The sequence below is a fragment of the Chenopodium album genome, chromosome 12, assembly GCF_948465745.1.
Source record: "Chenopodium album chromosome 12, dcCheAlbu1.1, whole genome shotgun sequence".
Classification (NCBI taxonomy): domain Eukaryota; kingdom Viridiplantae; phylum Streptophyta; class Magnoliopsida; order Caryophyllales; family Amaranthaceae; genus Chenopodium; species Chenopodium album.
Window position 1 is genome coordinate 35,310,679 of NC_137845.1, and position 21,927 is coordinate 35,332,605.

Consider the following 21,927-nt stretch of genomic DNA (forward strand, 5'->3'; position numbering starts at 1 on the left):
GCTTGGTCATATGAAGATATGCTAGGAATAAATAGAAAAATTACACAACACACTATACCTTTAATTCCAGGAATGAAACCTGTAAAACTAAAGTTATGTCGAATGAAACCCGACGTAGCTCTTAAAATAAAAGAAGAAGTTCAAAAACAAATTACTGCAGGTTTTATCAAAGTATCCAAGTATCCCAAATGGGTTGCTAATGTGGTAACAGTTCCCAAGAAAGATGGTAGGGTAAGAATGTGTGTCGACTACAGAAATCTAAATAAGGCAAGTCCAAAGGACAACTTCCAATTACCACACATCGATATTCTGGTAGATAATACGGCCAATCATGCACTTCTCTCATTTATGGATGGGTACGCTGGTTATAACCATATCCTCATTGCCAAAGAAGACATGGAAAAGACTACCTTCATAACACCTTGGGGCAGTTACTGTTACATGGTGATGCCATTCGGTTTGAAAAACGCAGGTGCCACTTACCAAAGATCAACGACTGCCTTACTCCATGACATGATGCATAAAGAGGTTGAAGTATATGTGGATGATATGATTGTAAAATCAAAAGACCGTCCATGACATCAAATAGCCTTGAGAAAGTTCTTAAAAAGATTAAGGAAATACAGCATGAGGCTAAACCCAGCCAGGTGTGCTTTCGGAGTCACCTCAGGAAAACTCTTAGGCTGTGTCATTAGCTCTAGAGGAATAGATACCTAACCAATATCAAAGCAATCATGTCAATGCCGCCACCCAAAACCGAGAAACAGATTTGAGCATTCATTGGCTGGTTGCAATACGTAAGTAGGTTCATATCCAAACTCACCACGATATGTGAACCAATATTCAAAAAGCTCAAAAAGAACGTACCAGTAATATGGGATGAAGAATGTCAAAAAGCCTTTGATAAAATCTAAGCCTACCTAGCTAATCTTCCTGTATTAGCACCTGCACTCCCAGGAATCCTTCTTCATCTATACCTCACGGTTACCAAAGAAACAATGGGAGCTATGCTCGCACAAGAAGTAGAAGGCAAGGAAAACGCCATCTACTACCTAAGTAAAAAGATGCTTGAATATGAAGTACGCAAACACACCTCTCGAAAAGTTGTGCCTCATACTCGTGTAGGCCACAACCAAGCTAAGACATTACATGCTGGTCCATACAGTATATGTAGTATCTCTAATGGACCCCCTTAAATATCTTTTTGAGAAATCCACACTCAACGGGCGAATATCTAGATGGATAGTCAACCTAGCCAAATTTAATGTAAGGTTTATGCCTCAAAAAGCCATTAAAGGATCAGTGGTTTTAGATTTCTTACCAAACTTCTCGATCGAAGACTCTACGCCAATACATGAAAATGACTTCCCGGATGAAGACTTAATGCTCACAGAAGACGATACTTGGACATTATACTTCGATGGAGCATCAAACCAGAAGGGATGTGGTGTAGGAGTCTTATTGGTATCACCTAAAGAAGAACATGTCCCAATCTCAATCAAGTTAGATTTTGACGTTACCAATAATGCTGCAGAATATGAAGCATGTGTGGTAGGCCTCGAAACTGCTTTGGCATTGGGAGTGAAGAAACTTCGAATATTTGGAGATTCTTCCCTTATTATTAACCAAATCTCCAAAAGATGGAAAGTAAGAAGTGAAGGTTTGGCTCCTTACCAAACGTATCTAGAAACGCTTAGTGACCAACTCGAGAAAGTAGAGTACACCTACTTACTAAGAGAAGAGAATCAGTTCGCTGTTGCCTTGGCAAGACTTGCTTCAATGGTTAAAATTCCTAATAAAATTGAACAAATGCCTTTGACAATAGAGAAAAGGCATAAACCAGCTTATATTCGAGCTATCGAAGATGCGGAAGTAGTCTAAGAAGAAGAAGAGGAAGAACCTTGGTATACCGATATCCTCAACTATGTCACAAAAGGGGAATACCCACCTCATGCTGACAAAAAAGCTTAACACGCTCTAAAACTTTTGTCTTCCCAATTCGTGCTCATAAATGACGAGTTGCACAAAAGGGTACCTAAAGGTAGAGCTCTCCTATGCGTAGGGAAGAAAGAAGCCCAAAGGGAAATGAGGATAATCCACAAAGGAGCATGCGGAACCCATATGAATGGCAAAATGCTAGTCCAAAAAATAATGCGACAAGGATTTATTGGACTACCATGAATAGGGACTGTCATCAATATGTGAAAAGGTGTCCCAAATTCCTAATATACACTAACTTACGACATGTTCCACCATCCCTCCTTTACACCTACACATCTCCATGGCCATTTTCAACATGGGGAATAGATATCACTAGAAAAATAACCCCTCCTGGGACAGGAGGCCATGAGTATATCCTCGTAGCAATAGACTACTTTACAAAATGGGTCGAAGCAGCCTCATACACAAAACTCGCTGCAAAACATGTAGCACTCTTTATCGAAAGAAACATCATATGTCGATACGGAGTCCCACATGAGATGATAAGTGACAATGAAACTCACTTTCAAGCAGAATGCGAGGAATTGCCTCAAAAGTATGGTATTCAACACCATCACTCTTCCCCATATAGACCTCAAGCAAATGGTGTAGTAGAAGCAGCCAATAAAAACTTAAAAGTTATCATTAAAAAAATGACTAAAAATTACAAGGATTGGCCTGACAAACTCCACTTTGCTCTTTGGGGTTATCACACGTCAATCTGACCATCCACAGGAAATACGCCATTTTCCTTGGTTTATGGAATGCATGTCGTACAACCTGTAGAATTGGAAATACCTTCCTTACGCATCGCGTTTGAAAGTAAACTTGATGAGGTTGAATAGACAAGGTCAAGGTATGAAGAGCTAATTATACTCGATGAAAAACGATTGGAAGCTCTACATCATACTCAATGCTATCAAACTCGTATGGCTAGACACTTTAATAAGAAGGTCAAGACGAGAAACATCAAAGTAGGAGACTTAGTGTTAAAAGCACTAAGGAAAAATGCTCTATACCCAAGAGGCAAATTTAGGCCTAATTGATCCGGACCATACATTGTCAAAACTATCCTTTCAGGAGGTGCCGCAAACTAACTTAAGAAATTCTACCCATGATTACTTGAGTTATATACTCAAAAGAGCTACGTTTGGCCTAATTCCTCAACAAGGATACGTAAGCAACCCTTTACGAGGCGCGACCACTTTAAATTTTGTAAATAATGTACGCCTGCATCGACACGCTTAGTCAGCGCCAACACCGCGTCAAAAACGAGACCAACGCGCCGCGATAGTCCTATCGCACCACGACAGGATCAACGCGCCGCGTTGGATTCGAATTTTCAACGACGAATTACTGCTATTAATCTAGGGAAATTTCGGTCAATTTCGGGATGTTTCGACTTCCGTACTCGATTCGTTTCTTCAAAATGGTTCAAGATGTTTTCATTGCTTTAATAAAACAAAAAAAAAATAAAGTTGAAAAGCTTAAAATTGCATTAATAAATAAAAAATTACATTATTGATGGAATTAAATAAAGCTTAAAAATAAAATTGACTTAAAAATTAAAATTGTCTAATGAGTTGAAAGCAATGCAATGCTCTGCTCTGCCTTCTCCTTTCTAGCCCTTTTCTAATTCTTCTCTTCTTCTTCCTCATCATCCATCACTTTCACTAATAGGGATCCCTTAGATGATCTACATTCAACCTTAGTAGAGATAGTTTCTCCGTTAGCTAAAACCCCAACTTTCTTTTCAATCCACACTTTTTTGTTCATCTTTCTTTTCTCATTGCCCTTAGCAACACTCTTTTTCTTAAGCATAACAGGAGTCTTGAATTCAACTTTTGAACCCAGATGGTCCTTGGTAGGGATTATTTTGTCACCTAAACGATCTTTAATATGTGTCTTCTTTTCACTTGTACTTTGACCTTTACCTTTGTCCTTCTGGAATCTGTTAAGCAACCATTGTTTCACTTCTCTAGTCAAAGGAGGAATCACTTGATTGGAAACAACTTCCCATAAGGGACGAGCATACCAATAATCATCAAAACACTCAATGTCATGCGACACAAGATGCTCATAGTGTCTACGAAGGTCCCTAGAAGGGATAGTTTGTGCAAGACCATATTGTCTTTTTACCCTTTAGGGGAAATAAAAAGTCATCTTTGACAAGCTTGGGATACGGCAGGCAAGTTGAGCATTGGTCCCAAACATCTTCTCAATCTTCCACCAAGGGATGACCCACTTGACAGAGAAGTCGCGAGCTTCAAAGATTTTACTCCACTCCCGGCGACCTATCTTCAAAGAGAAGCATCTCTTTCTCCTTACAAGGCAATTAGGAGTGTATTTTTCAATGTTGTCAGGAGGACTTATTAATTCAAGTCTCCCCATTAGCCAAACCTGCATGAATAAAATAGAATTATCATTATTATTGCTACAAAATTGTATTTTTAATTTCTGTAATTAAAAGTATTGATTTTCTACCTGTAATAAAATTGGAGATCCTCAAAGTGGAATCCCAATGTTCTACGACAGCATGGATAAAGTCAATATCAAGGTCTACCCCTTTTATGCCAAATAAACCCCCATGTGAAAAAAGTCAAGTTCTTTCCTCTCCTTAGCAGTTAAAGACCAACACCACTCACGAGTTGTTTCACAAAAATTCCTAGTCATCACTAATTGATTGGGAATTAAAAAACTTGAATTACTACTTGTTGGAAATTGTGATGGAACTGACGTATTTGGGGGCTAATTATAGGCACATTGACACAAAACCGAATTCTACACGAATTCGGAGAATTCAAGACCATCGCGCCACGATAAGACTATCGCGCCGCGGTAAAATTTTTGGGCCAGCGCTGCAACGCGTTAACCAAAACACATTTATTTGACTTTGACTCGGATTTTTACTTTGATTTTTCGGGTGAATTTTAAATTTTGAAAATTATCCAACTTTATTTTGTAAATGCAAATCCTCAAACATTTATGATTGGAAAAATTATTTTAAGTTTAAAATATTATAAGCTTATTTTAATTAACTCCATTTTATTTTTTCATTTTTTTCTTTTTGGGGGAGAAAGTCGGATACCCTCCAATGATAATAAAAATGACGGAAATTTTGCGCAAATTTGTCACAAATTTCACACACTAACATGCACATAATAAAATGTAAAAATAAAATGCAAAGAATAAAATGTACATAGTAAGTCTAGTGTATATACATCACGTCTACCGTTCAAAAAAAAAATATATACATCACATCTAACAAAGCAAAGTCCTATATAGTCAAAAATACATAAATAAAAATGCACAGGTACAAAGTTATGGCGCCGGAGGACGAATACCCAGAGCATCATAAAACTGCAAGGTCTGTGGGGTCACCCCCTGGCCATCATCTATGCCCCCGGGCGTCGGAATAGAGAGTGTGGGGCCAGCCCATCCCGTCTGACCCTGTTGCGGCTGCCGCGACGGCGAACCTACCTTGAACGTCCTGTCGGCCATGAAAGGAGCTAACGTCGGATCACCCTCACTAGGTGGCGTCACCGACACCCCCTTAGAAGAAGAGCCGGAATCATCTAAGACCACAGTATGAGTCGACCCCTCTCGTTCCTCCTGGTTCTCAGCTGAGGTACGGCGGCGTCTCGACCCAGATCTATCTCTCCTACCCTCTGGCCTCGAACGAGTACACGTCGGAGGAGCAAGCTGAAATGAGACAATAAGCCAAGTCAAATACAAAGAAGCAAGTAGACAAAAATAATACAAGTTAAGAGATATATCGGTGCGACATCACCATCATGACGGCATGATGCTCGGTGGCGCAACCTCACTAGCTGGTAATGAAAGGCATCCATAGCTGCCTCCGTCCTCGTCACCACCTCACGTGAGAACTGCAAAAGTAAAAAAGGTCAGAAATAATCAAGGTACAAATGTCGTTAAAGAAAACTAGAGATAGCTCACCCAGGTCTGACGTCGAGGGATCGACCTCTACACCAAACGCCACTCCTCAGGAGCCAGGGGCACCATCTCCTCAATCGGCCCATACGTCCCTTGATAGGTGATGGACATAGTCAGAGGCACAAACTCCGCGGTCGCTGCTGCAGCCTGCAAAAAATAAACTCAAACAATTAAAAATTGTTGGGGGGCTACCAAAAAGGACAAATTAAAGGATATAAATACACACCTCCTTCTCCTCTAATATGCAAGGTGGCGGATCCAACCGCAACAAAAGCCGCTCAGCATACGATCAGCCTGGATGGCTAAATCTCCGCCAATCCACACCGATCGGCATCGAATCCATGTGAGCCAAAGGCTGGTCTGGTCCATCATATGCGCCGGAGGACAAGACAGAATGATAAAGACCTCGGAGGAGTGCTGGACCGCAACTCTCTCGCCCAAGTACACTACAGCATCATATGTGCCCTAGAAATAACGTCTCTGGACTGTGTACTGGTAAGCCAGTGCAGAATCTTCCCACCCCACCCATGGACGGTAGAGGATCTCGAGGGCCTATAAAAGGAGCATCCATAAGTCGAAATCCTATAAAGAAGATCAAAAGAAATAGAAACAATGATCTGTACCGCGAGAAGCGCCTCTCTCACGTGCGCTATAACAACTATACCAGGATAACGGTCTCCCCAATTGGCTGTAGTGGGGAGCCCTCTGGGCAAAGACGTGGCAGGTGCCAAGATCGAGAAGTACTCGTAGAACCAAATCTAGATGAAAGAGAAAGAGTAAAGATTAGTGAAAGCCGATACAGACAAGACACCTTATTCGACTAAGTAAAAATGGAGTATACCTACGATCCTCCAGAAGCTATAAAGTGTTACCTCCTCCTCAAGACTCCGCTGGTGACAGGTGACTCGCAGCCCAAGTAAGAAGTCAGCATAGGCCAATCTGGCCCAATCGAAAGTCCCAACCAACCAAAGGTTACGGAGAGCAGGGAGGTAATAAAGCAGCGCTCGACTACCCTTGTCAGGAGAGAATGTCCCTGACACAAGGATCAAAACAAAGATGTGCACCTGCTGCTCCAGAGTGGTTGCATCATCTCGAAAAGCCTCCACTAGCAAGGACCGATGGATAGATCGGCGACTGGTCTGTACTGACCTAGTCTTAGCGCGATCTCGAACAACGATAGGGCCTAACAACTCGTAAACATCCGGAGAGGAAAGAGTAAGGTCCCTACCAAGGGGAACTACAGTCGACCGAAACTCTAAACCGGTGATGATGGAGAAGTCGAGAGGAGTGACGGTCATCTTACCCCAAGGAAGGTGGAAGGTGGAACGTGTTAGTAGTGTCCCAAAAGAACTCCACTAATGCTCAAACTAAATAACGACTCGACTGCATAAGCTGAAAAGCCACCGCAGCCTCGAAAAGAGGAGTCAAGCCGCACGACTCCCAAAGCGCAGATAACTCCGCGTTGTCGCGAAAGTAGAGTTCATGTAGCTGTCTGATATCGCTGTTTCCTGAGCCGTGGCAACGAACTCGATTGTCGGCGATACCTCGACGAACGCGCTCTAAGATATGATGGATAGGCGAGAAGTACAAAGTATGCTCGTCCCACGTAAGAAACTTTACCAGACAAGTGGAAATCCCCTCGCCTGCGTCGACGGGCTCGTCCTCTCGGTGAGCCGCACAAGAGCGTGAGCCGGAACCTCGATGTCGAGCCATACTAGTTATGTTGAACATATAAGAACATTAAAATGAAGGTTCTACAGTATCTAGAGTTTGCCTAGCCGCATGATACTATGTTCGTCAAAAACAGAGTACATTATACTAAAATAGAGCATGATTTTAATTTCAAGCAATAATGAGATTTTTTAGAAATCAAACAATTTCTTGCAATATAATGACAACTATTGTGACAAATTAAGCACAAAAATCAAGCCAAAACATATAGAACAAGTCACATTGTGCTCACGAACTCAAAGTGTTCAATAATGTCAAAACGCCCGTTTCTTCACCAAATCGAGCCAAACAAGTCTCAAAATACTCCCAAAGCAATATACAAGGATAAGCAAGCAATTTCATGGCAAGAAATTCAACAAACAAAGTAACTTAAGCAAAGTAATTTCCGGATTTTTCAAAAATCCATGAAGAAACATGCATGAAATTCTTCAAAAACTAGGAGAGTTGGAGCAAAACTTACATAGATCGGCAAACTAAAGATGAAGAGCGTCGATTTGCGAAATTTTTGAGCGAATTTGGTTGAGAAACGGCCAAGAACAAGCAAAGTGAAGTTCCAAATGATTTTCGAACGGAAATGAACAACAGCGGCGAAATGGAGAAAAAAGGGGTTTAAATCCGGAAAACGCAACTCTATCGCGACGCGATGCGCCACGATAGCGTTGCCTCGACGCGATAAGCTTGAAGCGTCGCGATAGCATGTGACAGCACGTGTTGGTTCTCCTTTTTTCAGCGATGCAATTCCTTAGCCCCATAGGGAGCTTATCTGGACATGAATCAGCATTTTAGGTTCCTTGGTACGCAATTTATCCCCTTAAAAGCAATTGACATGATTAGTAGTCGGCTCAATTACAATCGAGATTAGTGATCGGCCTGACGATCATCTCACTTGATTTAAGCACCTAAGTATTGCTCATCACAAGCACCAAGGTATTGGTTCACAAGCAAGCACAAGCGCCAAGGTACCAGATCATTACAAAATGCGTTGAGGTACTAGCAAAGCAAATAACACCGAAGAATTAGCACATCACGCATTCAACAAAATGAAGCATCAGAAATTGAGGATCACAAGGCAACGAGGTCTTCGATGACTTTCACTAAGGTGTGAAAATCATCAATCAAAAGGTCAAGTCAAGGCACAGACAAGATTTTGAAGATAACTACAAGCAGCGGTCTTCGACGATGTCCCAAAGCGCAAAGGAGATTGTCTACAGCGGCGAGGCACTGCCGTGGCTAGGAATAGCCACAAAATTGAAGATGGCAAAGCACGGTCACCTTCGACAATGTTCCCTAAGATGTGGAAGATTGTCACAACAAATGAAGATAGCGAGGCACTGTTACCTTTAGAGGGTGTTCCCTAGGATGTGGAAGATCGTCACAACAAAAATGCAGCAACAAAAATCGGTTACTCCAGAGACATGTGCTCGACGGTGCAAGATATGCGTTTCTAACTCTCTTATCTGTTTAACTAACGCTAGTTTGCAGGTATCGGCGTTACAAGAATGATTATAGGATCGCAGAACGTTCTGAATCATTCTTCGTCCCTATGCTACTTTGACTTTTGTTTCCGAAACTTATGTTTCTCCAAACTCAGTCAAAGTGGGGGCTTCTATAGACACCTGATTGTGTCTCCCCAAAAACCAAACCCAGTGATGAAAACCTTTCACGTCATTGAATATCGAACAAGGTGAAATTTACAAGAATGATTGCTTGATCACTCCCTCTCTTGCAGGTTTAAAGGGAATTTGTACTTGGAAATCACGCTTAATAAGATAACTAATATTTGATTTTAGGCTAATATGATTTTCAATTAAGTGATCGTCAATAATAGATTTGTTTGTGCATTAATAATCAACCAACATAGATTAAACAGGTTTACGATTAATATATTGATTGTATGTTGATTGAGAAGCGCACATGAATATGAGAAGAACAAAGTAGAGGCCTACTTAGGGCAGGTTCAATCTCTTTTAGGTTGGATTTATACCTTCATCCCCGAACATCTAGTCATGGTTCAGGACCACTATAGAGTTAGCGATCTCTGTGACCGTGAATGGTTTACAAGTTTCAACTCTTTTGCTTTAGCTTCCTTCCCTTTAGACGCCACCATGCTTAAGTGCATGATCATAATGGGGCTCAAGTGTGGGATGCTTGAAATATTCCCTACATAACCCAAAATAAGTCAACCCAAATAAGCCAACAACACTAATGTATAAGCCAACAACACAAATGTATAAGCCAACACAAATTAAGGCCAGCCATCTAACACAAATGTATAAGCCAACACAAATTAAGCCCACAACTCAAATGTATCCAATTAGTCTAGGATGCATCATAGTGTAGCTAGGATAGCTGCAACAAGGCCCACCCGGCACAGATTGCACACAAACCTTCATAAAATGCGAGGCCCAAAACAACTTCCTTCCTTCAACTGCTATAGTTTTATTTCAAAAAAAATAAAATAAAATAAATGCCTATTCATTCTTCTATGTCTCCAACTTCTCCCAACTTCTTTAATTAAACATACTTCACTTTCTTTCTCCTCTTATAATTTTCTCTCTCTAAAAAACTAAAAACCGCCATGGATATTTGAAAAGAGCTCAAAAATCAACCAAATTTCCAAAAAAAAAAAAAACGTTTAGTCATTTCAAACATTTCTACAATTAATTTCTGCTGTGATTTTCTCTCTCTAACAAAGTTCATTCTCTCTCCTCTACATGATTTTACTTCACTAAAAACTAAAAAATTAACAATGAATATTAGAGAAGAATGAAAAATCAAAATGATTCTCCCAATAAAAGGTAAATTTTTATGAATATCACTGACTTTTGTCGTTAATTTTCGTCCGAATTTTTCGATGCTCTGTTCGAATTTTTTGTTTTGTAATTATATTAGGAAACCAATGCTTATGTTCATATTTTGAATGGTTATGTTCACTTTATAAAATGCATATGTTCATATATTTTTATGCCTATGTTTACTTTCTGAAAAGCTAATGTTTATTTAAAGGAACCTATGCATATGCTCATATTTTGTATGATTATGTTCATTTTCTACAATTAATATATTCACATTTTTTTTTTTGGAATATGTTCATATTTTTAATACTTATAATGCATATGTTTCATAATCATATTATTTTTTATTTCTTCAAATTTTTATGCTCATAATTAAATGAATTATATTCATAATAATATTTTATATGTTCGTAGATAATTTCAAATATTCATAATGTATATATGTGTTGTTCATGAAATATTTTCATTAAATCTGTTTATGCATATGTTGTCTTTCTTAAATGTTCGTGTTCATATTTTTTTACTATGTTCACCTTTTAAATGCTTATATTCACTTTAAGGAAACCAATGCTTACATTCATATTTTGAATTGTTATGTTCACTTTTTGAAATGCATGTTCATATTTTTTGTGCCTACGCTCACTTTCTAAAAAGCTAGTGTTCACATTTAAGGGAACCTATGCATATATTCATATTTTGCATGATTATATTCATTGATAAAAAAAAATGCAGAAAATCAGATGAAATTGATCGAAGCTAACAAAATTCAATTCATATGAATTCAAAAAATCAGATAAAACTTAATCAATTGAAACTAAGCACAAATTCACCACATAATAAATCGAAATTCATACATAAATCGAAACAATTACAATTGAAATTCACACAAAATTTTTACATAATAAATTGAAACAAACAGAGGAGAGAAAAATTAAAGAAGGAGAAAAAACCGAGGAGACAAATTATAATGAAATTTTTGATCAAAAATTTTGATGAGAATTAGGAAAGAAAAGAGAAGAGAGGGAATTGGGAAGAAGGAAACAAAAAATTTAAAAAGGGAAACAAACTAACGCGGGAAGGACATTAGTTGGGTTTTATGATCTGACTTTGGGCTGCGTGCATTTCATGCAAAATATTTTGTGTTTCATAGTTGTTGCAGCTATCCTATATACATGAGGTTGCAGTTAAGAATATGCGAAATGTATCAGCCATCTAACACAAATGTAACAACCTTCTCCATGGGTTTGACTTGTCATCCTCGAATATCACTGCAGCCATCTGCGGATCTACCACTAGTAGCCACCGTAATAGCCTCTCAGAACATCCATAACCAGTTAACCACCCACCTTTTATCACCAAAACAATCGAAAATGAGAATATGAGAAAATCTGTCACCACCAAATCACCCAAATTACCAGAAAATCGCCACCACCAAATCACCCAAATTGCCAGAAAATCGCCACCACCAATATGCACCAAGTATCCACCAAATCGCCAGAAAATCACTAGAAAAATCGCACCCAAATCGCACCCCAATCGCCACCAATAAATCGCACCACCAAATCGCCATCAAATAGCCACCAAATCGAACTCAAATTGCACCAGCGAAATACATCACTAAATCGCAGGAGAGAGAAGGAAAGAGAAGAAGGAAAGAGAAATGTGCGGCAACCCGCACGAACTGTTGGGTGCAGGTGGACACACCCAATAGTTTGCGTTTTCTATAAATAGGCCTCATTAGGAATAATAAAGATATGTTGAATATTGTGAGGTTTGTTGTTGGGAGAGAGTGAATCTCTGGAAAGCTCACATTTGAAGAAAACCCACCTCTCAAAAGTTGAATTATCATTCGAATTAGTGCAATTCTCATCTTATCAATATAATCACCATTTTTCTTCTTATTTTCTTCCATTTTTAGTGTTGTAATTATGCCAGTTCCTAGCAAATCCTAGTAGATTGAGCCATTGAAATTCTTTTTTACAAAAAAAAAATGAAGGTCACTGAAGCTCTGAGTCTGTCACAACCACTTCAGGAGGAAATGATGGAGATATCAACACAAGGCTTATATGCACAAATCAATCGCCTAGTCCCCATTACTCAATCCCTGTGCATATATTTCAGAATCTACTACCTGATGACTGCTACAGGGCTTTTGAACAGATATCCATTAATAAGTCTCTCAATCCACGCCCTTACAAATCTAAGACCAACACCACCAACGCCATGCTTTACCTCCATCACAGTATAAATTCGTTGGACACAACCTCGTCTTTATATATGGAGGAGGGCATGTTAATCATAGTCTATTAGTAGTAATTTGGGGAATAAGCTAGATAATAATTAGTAGGGATTTTCTATAAATAGGCGTCATTAGGAGAAAAGAGGATATGTTGAATATTGTGAGGTTTGTTACTGGAAGAGAGTGAGCCTCTCGAAAGCTCATACATGGAGAGAATCCACCTCTCGGAAGCGAAATTATCATTCGAAATAGTGTTATTCTCTTCTTATTAATATAAGGAAAATTTGTTAGAAAAAACCTTTTAAATGCCTCATTTTGCAAGAAAAAAACCTTTTTAAAGGATTTTTGTTTAAAAAAACCTCCACGATAACTTTTTCTGTTAGATGAAACCTCCCTTTGCTTTTCCGACATTGACTAAGGGTTTCAAGCGTTGACCCCTTATTTTATCTACTTACACCCAAGTAAGTTTATATTTGCACTCCCTCCTTCTATCTTCCCTCTTATTTCCCTCCAAATTAAATTCCCTATCTTCTCTCTCTCCTTTGCTTCCATGAAGGCTTTGCACTTCAATCATATTTGGGCGCTCTCTCTCTCTCCCTGGTGCACAAGCAACACTAATCTAAAGTAAGTGCAAATTCATTAAATTATTGATGTAACTAGTATCAAAATTAGGATTTTTTTTTTTATTACATTTCATTTACTCACCTTTCTACTTTAAGGAGGAAGAAGAGGGACGATTTCATGGTTGTAGAATTTGCAAGCCACTTTCTTTTTGGATTTTCATGAGCCCATGAAGTTCTCCTTAAATCTTACACCGACAATTCACCATTAATTATGCAAAATTAGACAAAAATTAAGGAATTAAAGAGATGAAGAAAGAGATTAATTTGACCTCTACAATGGTGGAAGAAAGAGTATTGGCCACTAGAATGGTGGAAGAAAGAGAATGAAACCCTAATTTACCTTTTCAATTGAATGAGTTGGGTAGTTTTGCTCTAATTCACCTTTTAATGTAGCATATATACCCTAAAAAGATAGAGAGGAAATTGAAGAGCCAAAAAAATAGGGAAAATTACCCTAAATTTGGCTACAAGTAGAGAAAATAAGGGGTCAATGCCTGAAACCCTTAGACAATGTCGGAAAAGGGAGGAGAGGTTTCATCTTACAAAAAAATTGATCGTGGAGGTTTTTTTAAACAAAAATCATTTTAAAAGGTATTTTCTTGCAAAATGAGGCATTTAAAAGGTTTTTTCTGACAAATTTTCCTTAATATAATCACCCTTTTTCTTCTTATTTTCTGCCATTTTTAGTGCTGTAATCATGCCAGTTCCTATTAGTTTTGCAGCAAAATAAGAGTCCGGAGGAAAATATGGCGACAACAATTTGACATTATATGAATACTTGTGCTTTCAAGTAGTTAACATAGATTCTTCTACCCTGAATCTACTAGTTACTCAAATATTTACTTGTCCAAACAGCTTAAAATGGTAATATATCATCCGATCTTTACCACAAATGTATAAATTCTCTTTGAATATGTTCATGACAGTGTACTATTCACTTGCCCATACATTTACCTTGGAAATGGTATATTGCATTTCACAAAAGTGTCAGCTACTTCCCTCTTGAGTTATCTCTAGAGAAGGCACAACGTCACCCTTCGAAAATGATTTGATGCCTGATCCAGGTGGCGAGTTGCTTACCTCAACCACATTAGATACACTATTCTTTACTGTAAAAGGAGTCCTTGCTGCATCTGTTTTAAGGTTTGCATCAATGATTTGTTCTTTAGGCTTGGCAGTTGCAGCAGCAGATTCTGTTATTTTAGAAGCACTAGTGCCAAAGCCAAGTCTTGTTTTGTTTGTCGCCCCAGAAGTTTTGGGTGTTCCTGCTGCTGGTCTAGGAAGGCTGCTGGGCAAGGCAGAACGAGGTCGTGAACTGCTACTAGGAGTCTCAGCACCAGCTTTTGCCTGTACAAGACATTCCTCATTATTGCAAAGTATGGACAATACATGCAGATAGGATTAAAAGTAATAAAGCATACTACATCTTTTAAATTATGGAAACATCCAAGAACAAATCGGTTATAACTCAACAGATAACTCCACCAAGCAAGTTGCTGCTTTTTACAGGCTTTTGAGTTGTGACAGCATGAGATAAGACCCAATCGCCCTTCTCTCACAACCCAAAACCAGCAGCAGGCTAGGCTTGAGAACCTTAAAGAAAAATTATCAAATGTTAGAAAACTGACCCCATCAAAAAAACCAATATTTGGTGATGGCATTCGAAGACCTGATGGTTTAGCAGAGCCTGGACGAGGATTGGACACAGCACTCCCTATTGAAGGTTGTATCACAGATTGGCTAGATATTGGCACTTGATTGTCATGATCACCCAAAGCTCTATCACTAGATAGGTTATGCAGATTTTGAGAAACATTGCTATCAGCACCAACATCATGAGAGATAGGGGGACAAGGATTCAAGCCAAAAAGTTTTTGATTAACTGTAGCTGTTGAAGAACATGACTCAGTGGACCATTCGCTAATAGAGCTTGCAGGTGATTTACTACAGGAAGGTGTCGATGTGGACTTCAGATAGTCTGAGAGATGGGACTGCTTATTCTGAGACTTAACCTTTTCTACAACGTTAGTTGAGGCTCTATTCTTGACACCAGGTAGCAGACTGACATTCTTGTCCAACATCTTTTTTCTGATTACACCCATTTGAGATTTTCGAACATTTTCAGATGCAGAGTTACTAGAGCTGTCACATGACAAGCGTGAACTGTATGTTTTGGTTCTGTTCAATACTGAAGAAGCTGCAGAAATTTCGGGTGAAGACGGAGCTTTAAGTGAAGGCTTTCGTGAATCAACTTGATGGGAAGCATCTGGCAATGAAGTTCCCTTCCCTGTGCCTATTCAAATCAGGCTTAAAATTGGTTTCATTGTTTACATATTGATTCAATAGGGTAATATATAGAAAATTAGTCTTTTTCACCTCTCACATTTCCTGCAGCCTTAGAATCTGATTTGACACGGCTGGCACTAATTGACATTCTCTTGGTAGTTGCTGCTACTTGCAAACTTGGTCCACCAGCTGGCTTAAGTGGCCTAGAAAGCAGTGAGGTAGGCTCTCTGCTACGGTTGACAGGAGGCTTTATTCAGAAAACAAAATGTTGTCAGTCCAACTACGTTGTTGTAAGCACCAAGTACATTTCCAATATAGTGATATCACTTTAGTCAAAGCTTAACAATAGTTTTAAAAATTAGAAAATAATCCCTCCACCCCAATAATATATGTGCAATGCCTATGAATTGCACATAAAAAACAAAGGAAGCACAGAACTACAGAAGTTCCTAAAACAAATGTCTAAAAATATTTATTCACATATGCAGAAAACTTCATAAAGTGTATTAATCCTCCGTGTAAAAACTCAAAATGTAAATATTTTAGGGGACGAAGGGAGTGATAGGCAGCTCTGTCCAGATTAGTGAAGGAACTGTAAGACAGATCATGTTCCAGATTATTACAATGTATGCTATAAATTGAAATGCAGCTAAAAACATACATAAAAGTGAAGATATGCACATATATGGATGGTAGTACAGCAAGGAATTTACATGCCTTAATCTCTTGTTTGCAAACAGAACCTGGCTTTAGTGTTCTCATAGGCCCACGTGCTGCCATATTAAGTTTATTGGAGGCTGTTTTGGGCTTTGCCTACAAGAATCAGAACACAACTAATCTGAGTGCCACCAAAATAATCAAACTCTAATAATGCCTTGTCAGATCAGCTTACCAATTTGCGTGAAGGTTCAGGTATCTTTGTTGCTTGGGAAAAAAAAAAAAAAAAAAAAAAAAAAAAAAAAAACAGGATTAGTGCACTGAAACACGGACAGTTTGCACATGACAGTCTACAATATTAGAATTCAGGCAGAACAAAACCAAACACTATTAATATTACGGATGAAATGGAAGGTTAAAGATGTTTATTCTTTTAGACATGATTAGAGCCCATCAGCCCAGTTAGCCACTTTGGTATCCATGGAATGAATAACAAAACAAGTAAACTCTGATACTTCAGGACTCTTAACAGATTACATGCAATTGAAGCTTTATCTTCATTAAGAACTCTTCAGGGAACTACAACTAAGTCAAGAACATAATCGAGTACTTTCACAGCCCCACACAAATGAATATCCCAAATTAGAGTTCGTAACTACATATCAATAATATATAACTTTATTGGAAAATAATAAATTCTATCCTATTCTAACGTTGGCTTAAATCCTATCAGCCAAGAAACAGACAGATTCTAACCTTGCAGTTTCTTCTCTAAAGCTTTCCCATCACTCTAGTAGTCTAGTTGCACAATTACGAAACAAGGCTGAACGTGACTTAATATTGGTGAAAAAAAACCCTAAATATTTTTATCCTAAACTGAGATATATGAAAAGGCAACTAGAACTGCAATGCCACCCAACCACAACTCCAATATGTCAGATGAAGTAAGGAAAATGATTCTAGTACAAATGCAATCAATTGGTACTCAAGTTGAAGTGCTGGCTTTCAGCAAAATCTTAATGTAAATAATGCATGCTAGAAAGAGCACATCATGTTACTTACAACAATCATTTTTGGGTTCTTCTCCATGGATTTTAACGTCACCACTATTTCCTTTAGTCAAAGACTTGCTGCATCTCTGAATTGAAGCTCTTATATCGCAGAAAAGATCAGCCTCAAGACTTTCCAGTGTCACATTATCACTCTGAAAAGTGGAGATTGAATCAGTTGATTTGCTTAATTCCTCTTGGATACCAGGTAGAAAAGGGCTTTGCTTCACACCCGTCTCAGACCCCTCCATTATGCTAGACAACTCCTCGGGATCAAGAACTCCTGTATAAAGTAGACAGAGAGTAATAGATCATCTCAACGCAGGACAGAAACCATAGGATTAAGGAATAACACTCAATATAGTACAAAACAAAAGCAAATACCAGCATTGGTAAAAAATGCACTATCCCAAGCCAAACTTTTGCGCAGGTTACATTTGCCAGTTTTCCCAGGTTTATGTAAAACCAAGGAATCAGATGGTTGGTCTGTAGGTGCTCCTTCAGTAAAAATATGGTCTGCATTGTCCGCTATGCTGGGCTCTGTGCATCATCAAACAAGAACACTTCTAAGTATATGCAACACCAAGCACACATGTATCGTTATGCTCATGTAGGACACAATTGGAAGAGAACACAAAGACTTCTAAACACGTGACTTCTTCAAGGAATCTAATTTTTATCTACGATTGAAAATTCAAAACTTTACAGCAGAAATCAATTTTCGGAAAAGTTATCATTAGGAAGGCTATAAAAATAATTCTTTGGAATCATTGTGCACACACACACACACATCTTTAAGGACTAGTATCACCCTACACTAGTAGAAATACATTACAGAAATTAGCTGCAATACTGATTCCATGAAAATTAATTTTATGATCAGTACAATTCTTTTGGTTAATATTTCCGTAAAAATTACAAGGAAACCATGGCTTTTTCAGGTTCAAAATTATGCTTTTCATAGAAATATATTAAAAATCAACATAAACTCGTCTGACCACAATTACACTAATCAACAAAGCAATTTATGTTGGTAGCACATGAGTTCTGTATGGAATTTTACACTTGGAAATAAGTAAACACGTTTATAGAGAAACGTAAACGTTGAATATCATAGAATTAAAGGAGTGAACTAAAAGTGCCGTGTTAGTAATGAAACCCATCTCATACTCTCCCATTTACTTGATTTTAGTAGGATTGTGATAGTAAAACCAATTATATAAACCACCATTACAAATGAATATTACAATACGTAACATGATTTATAAGCCCATCTAAGAATATACATAATGTGTGATCATTTTTTAAATATTCATCAAAAAATTATATTCTTCAATATATTGGCAAAATAAGAATCAAACACAGTAGAGCTACTTGAGCAGTACACTAGAACAGGTCATTTCTCACAATTTTCAAACCCCCATTTCGTATATGATTTTGTGGTTCCCGACGAATGCCTCAGTAAATTGTTGTTGCTAATTGCTATTACATAAACATGAGCCACAATGATTGAGAGCAAAACTAGGATGGGTGACCTCCTAGGAAGTCCTCATGTTGGTTTATGTAGCCGACCCCATTTATGGGATATTAAACGATGAAAGTTCAAAATAACTTCTTGAAGCTATCATAGCACATGCTTGCTACTAATGTACTTAACCAAGGAATGTTTATGTCTACTCTATATACATTAACACACGTTTTCGACAAATTTTAGGATTCTAATTTTCCAAACACTTGGCCATTGCTATTAAATTATGGATTATTTTTTGATAAAAGACACTGAATTGTTTTATTAAAACAAATGAATATACACACCAATCTATTTTCACAGCAAAAAATCACCAATTAGGGTAAACAAAAAAAAAAGGAATTCTGAATTTAAACTAGTAACAAAAAATTTGAAAAAATAGGGTTCAATTTCACAAAAGATTGCAAAACAAGTATATAAGATCGATAAATAAGATCGAAATAAACCTGAGGAAGAAGCCAAAAGAAAATCATCATCGGAAGCGGAAACGTCTATTAGAGAGAAAGCATCAGTTTCAGCATCAATTTGAGGCGTTTCGAGAAGCTCCATTTTCGATTGATTTGTAGATCGAGCAATGATTGAGAAATCGAAAGTAGAAAATGACCTAGAATTCGGCGCAAATTTGAACAGGAGTTTTCAGGGAAGTGAAGAGTAGTAGATGAGAGAGAGAGAGAAAGGCAGATGAAAATTTTGAAGTTGAATATAGGCGGTTTAAAGTTGTGGACGAATAAAAAGAATGGAAACACTCTCTGAAAGAGTGAAAGAGACTATGGAGTTGGTGTGATATGTGAAACTTCTAAATTAGACCGTTATATTTCATGCCACCAATATAAAAAAAATAACTATGTAATTACTCCATTCACTTTTAATTGCAACACTTTACTTTTACTTTTGTCGATGCATAATTTTAATCCTTCGTATTTGTAATTATACAATACCTCTGTTTTCCTAAGTCAGTCCTAGTTTTTATTTTATTTTTTATTTTTTTAGGAAAACAGAGGACATATTATTATATTAAATCAATCTCCGCCAAGTCAGAGAAACTTTGCGGATAAGAACCAATACATACAAGTTTATAACTACTACGGGTATCCCATCTAGCAACCATATGAGAAACTGTATTACATGCCCTTCTAACATGAGAAATTTTAAAGAAATCAAAAGCCAAGCTATCTAAGTTTATATCATCAAAGAGAAGGTAAATAGGAGTTGCTCCTCGAGTTGCTCCTCTGCCCAAGCTGGATATTTGCTTTAACAACATTCATAGAATAACTTTCCACCCAAATATTCATGTACCCAAGTCTTCTTACAATATGCATACCAAACTGCAACAGCCAAAGCCTCTGCCATATCAACATCAGTAGCTTCACATTTCCTTTGTTGCAGCCACTAAAGTCTCCCCTCTATGGTTTCTAATAACCGCACCAAGACCCCCCACACCAATCTGAGGTACATGAGCGTCGACATTTATTTTCACACATCCAATAGGAGAACGAGACCAAGAACTAGGCCCTGCAACAGCAGCATTCCTAACCGGGTTGAAGACTTTCTCAGCATACGAACTATACTCCTCCACCAGCTTTGAGAAACCAGCAGCCAACCTGATTGCATCAGGTTGTTGTTGCTCGTACACAACCAAAAAATCGGCATCTCCACGCTACCCATATTAGACTCGGAATGGTATGCAGCTTATCAGCAGAGACCTTCTTAGCTAGCCACAACCAGCGTTCCATCAGAGAAAAAAAGGGAACAATCCACTCACTACTAATTAAATCACATTGACCCCACATTTATTGGGCAGCCCGACATTCAAAGAGAGTGTGTATAATTGATTCAGAAGCAGCCCCGCACACAGGACATTGAGTATCATCGATTATGTGTCGATACTGTAAACGCTCTTTGACTGCAAGCTGGCCCTTACATGCACTCCAGAGAAAGTGTTGCAATTTCGGAGGTGCATTCAATCCCCAAATAGAGTGTCAAACCCGCTCCTCATCAGTTCCATTCTGTGACGCTGTATTTTGGATGTTCCCCATTTTTGCTAGCCAATACCTGGATCTCACAGTATACACTCCATTTTTAGTTTGTCTCCAGAATTTAGCATCAGCTGGCCACTGCATTGATAGGGGGATATTCATTATTATTGAGCAAACCTCAGAAGAGAACAAGTTGCGAATTAACTCCCCATTCCAAGAGCCATTGTCAAAATTTATAAGTGCCGCAACACGAAGCTCAGGATCAGCACTAGGAGGAGCAGCAGGAAACACCACTGAGCCCTTATTCAGCAGCCAAGCATCCTCCCAAACCCTTATGTTCGTATCATTACCCACTCGCCAATGCAGCCCGTCACGAAGGATGGACTTAGATCCCCATAAACTCCTCCATGTATAGCTTGGATTGAACCCCCAATTAGCTTCCATAATATCAACATTTTTAAAGTATTTTGCTTTAAAAATTTTATGGATAATGGAGTTGTTTTGGGTGTTTTTGTCCCTCGGGAGAGTTACGTCACCAAGACTGGTCCGGCGCGGTCTATACCTGCAAAACACGGAGACTCCGGGAGTTGGAGCTCCGCCTCCGACGATCAAGTTAGAACGCGTTGGAAAAAGTAAAGAGTGCGGAAAAGTAAACTGAGCTCTTCTCGGATTCTGAAATCAAGTGTTTTATCTAATATGAGATAATGTAGGGTAGGCTGTAATAAATAAATTGTAGATATCCTCAAAATGGGAGAAATCTCCCTATTTATAGGGTCATTGGTAAATGTGCCCCTAATTAGGTCACTCTTACCTAATTCTGATGGACTACGCTGAATTACGGCTTTTTAGGGGTTTGGGCCCTGAAGGCCGTCTTTTCTCCTGAATTCTGGGAACGCCACATGTCAGATGGGGATAGGTCCAGTTTAGACAAACCTTGAATGACACGTGTCGCCATCTGATTGGCCCACGTGGCTTGAGTAAAAATTACCCAAAACATTTGCCCCTCACAGATGTGACATGGCACGCCATGTAGCATCTGTGACACGTGTCACTCTGCCACTGGTTGAATTTTAGTTGTGAAATTTAACTTCTCACATTGTGGGAAAATT

General features: G+C 38.5%; 1 protein-coding gene across 1 annotated transcript; it reads right to left on the reverse strand.

Annotated features, from left to right (window-relative positions):
* Window positions 1–14,078: 14,078 nt before the first annotated feature.
* LOC145572329 (uncharacterized) lies at window positions 14,079–19,603 on the reverse strand. Its single transcript, XM_081631313.1, has 8 exons — window positions 19,289–19,603; window positions 17,699–17,854; window positions 17,328–17,597; window positions 16,501–16,532; window positions 16,326–16,421; window positions 15,699–15,855; window positions 14,951–15,615; window positions 14,079–14,669 (listed from the first exon to the last, which is right to left on the reverse strand). Exons 1-8 carry the CDS (start codon window positions 19,389–19,391, stop codon window positions 14,310–14,312), a joined length of 1,839 nt encoding a protein of 612 aa, XP_081487439.1. The 5' UTR covers window positions 19,392–19,603; the 3' UTR covers window positions 14,079–14,309.
* Window positions 19,604–21,927: the final 2,324 nt, after the last annotated feature.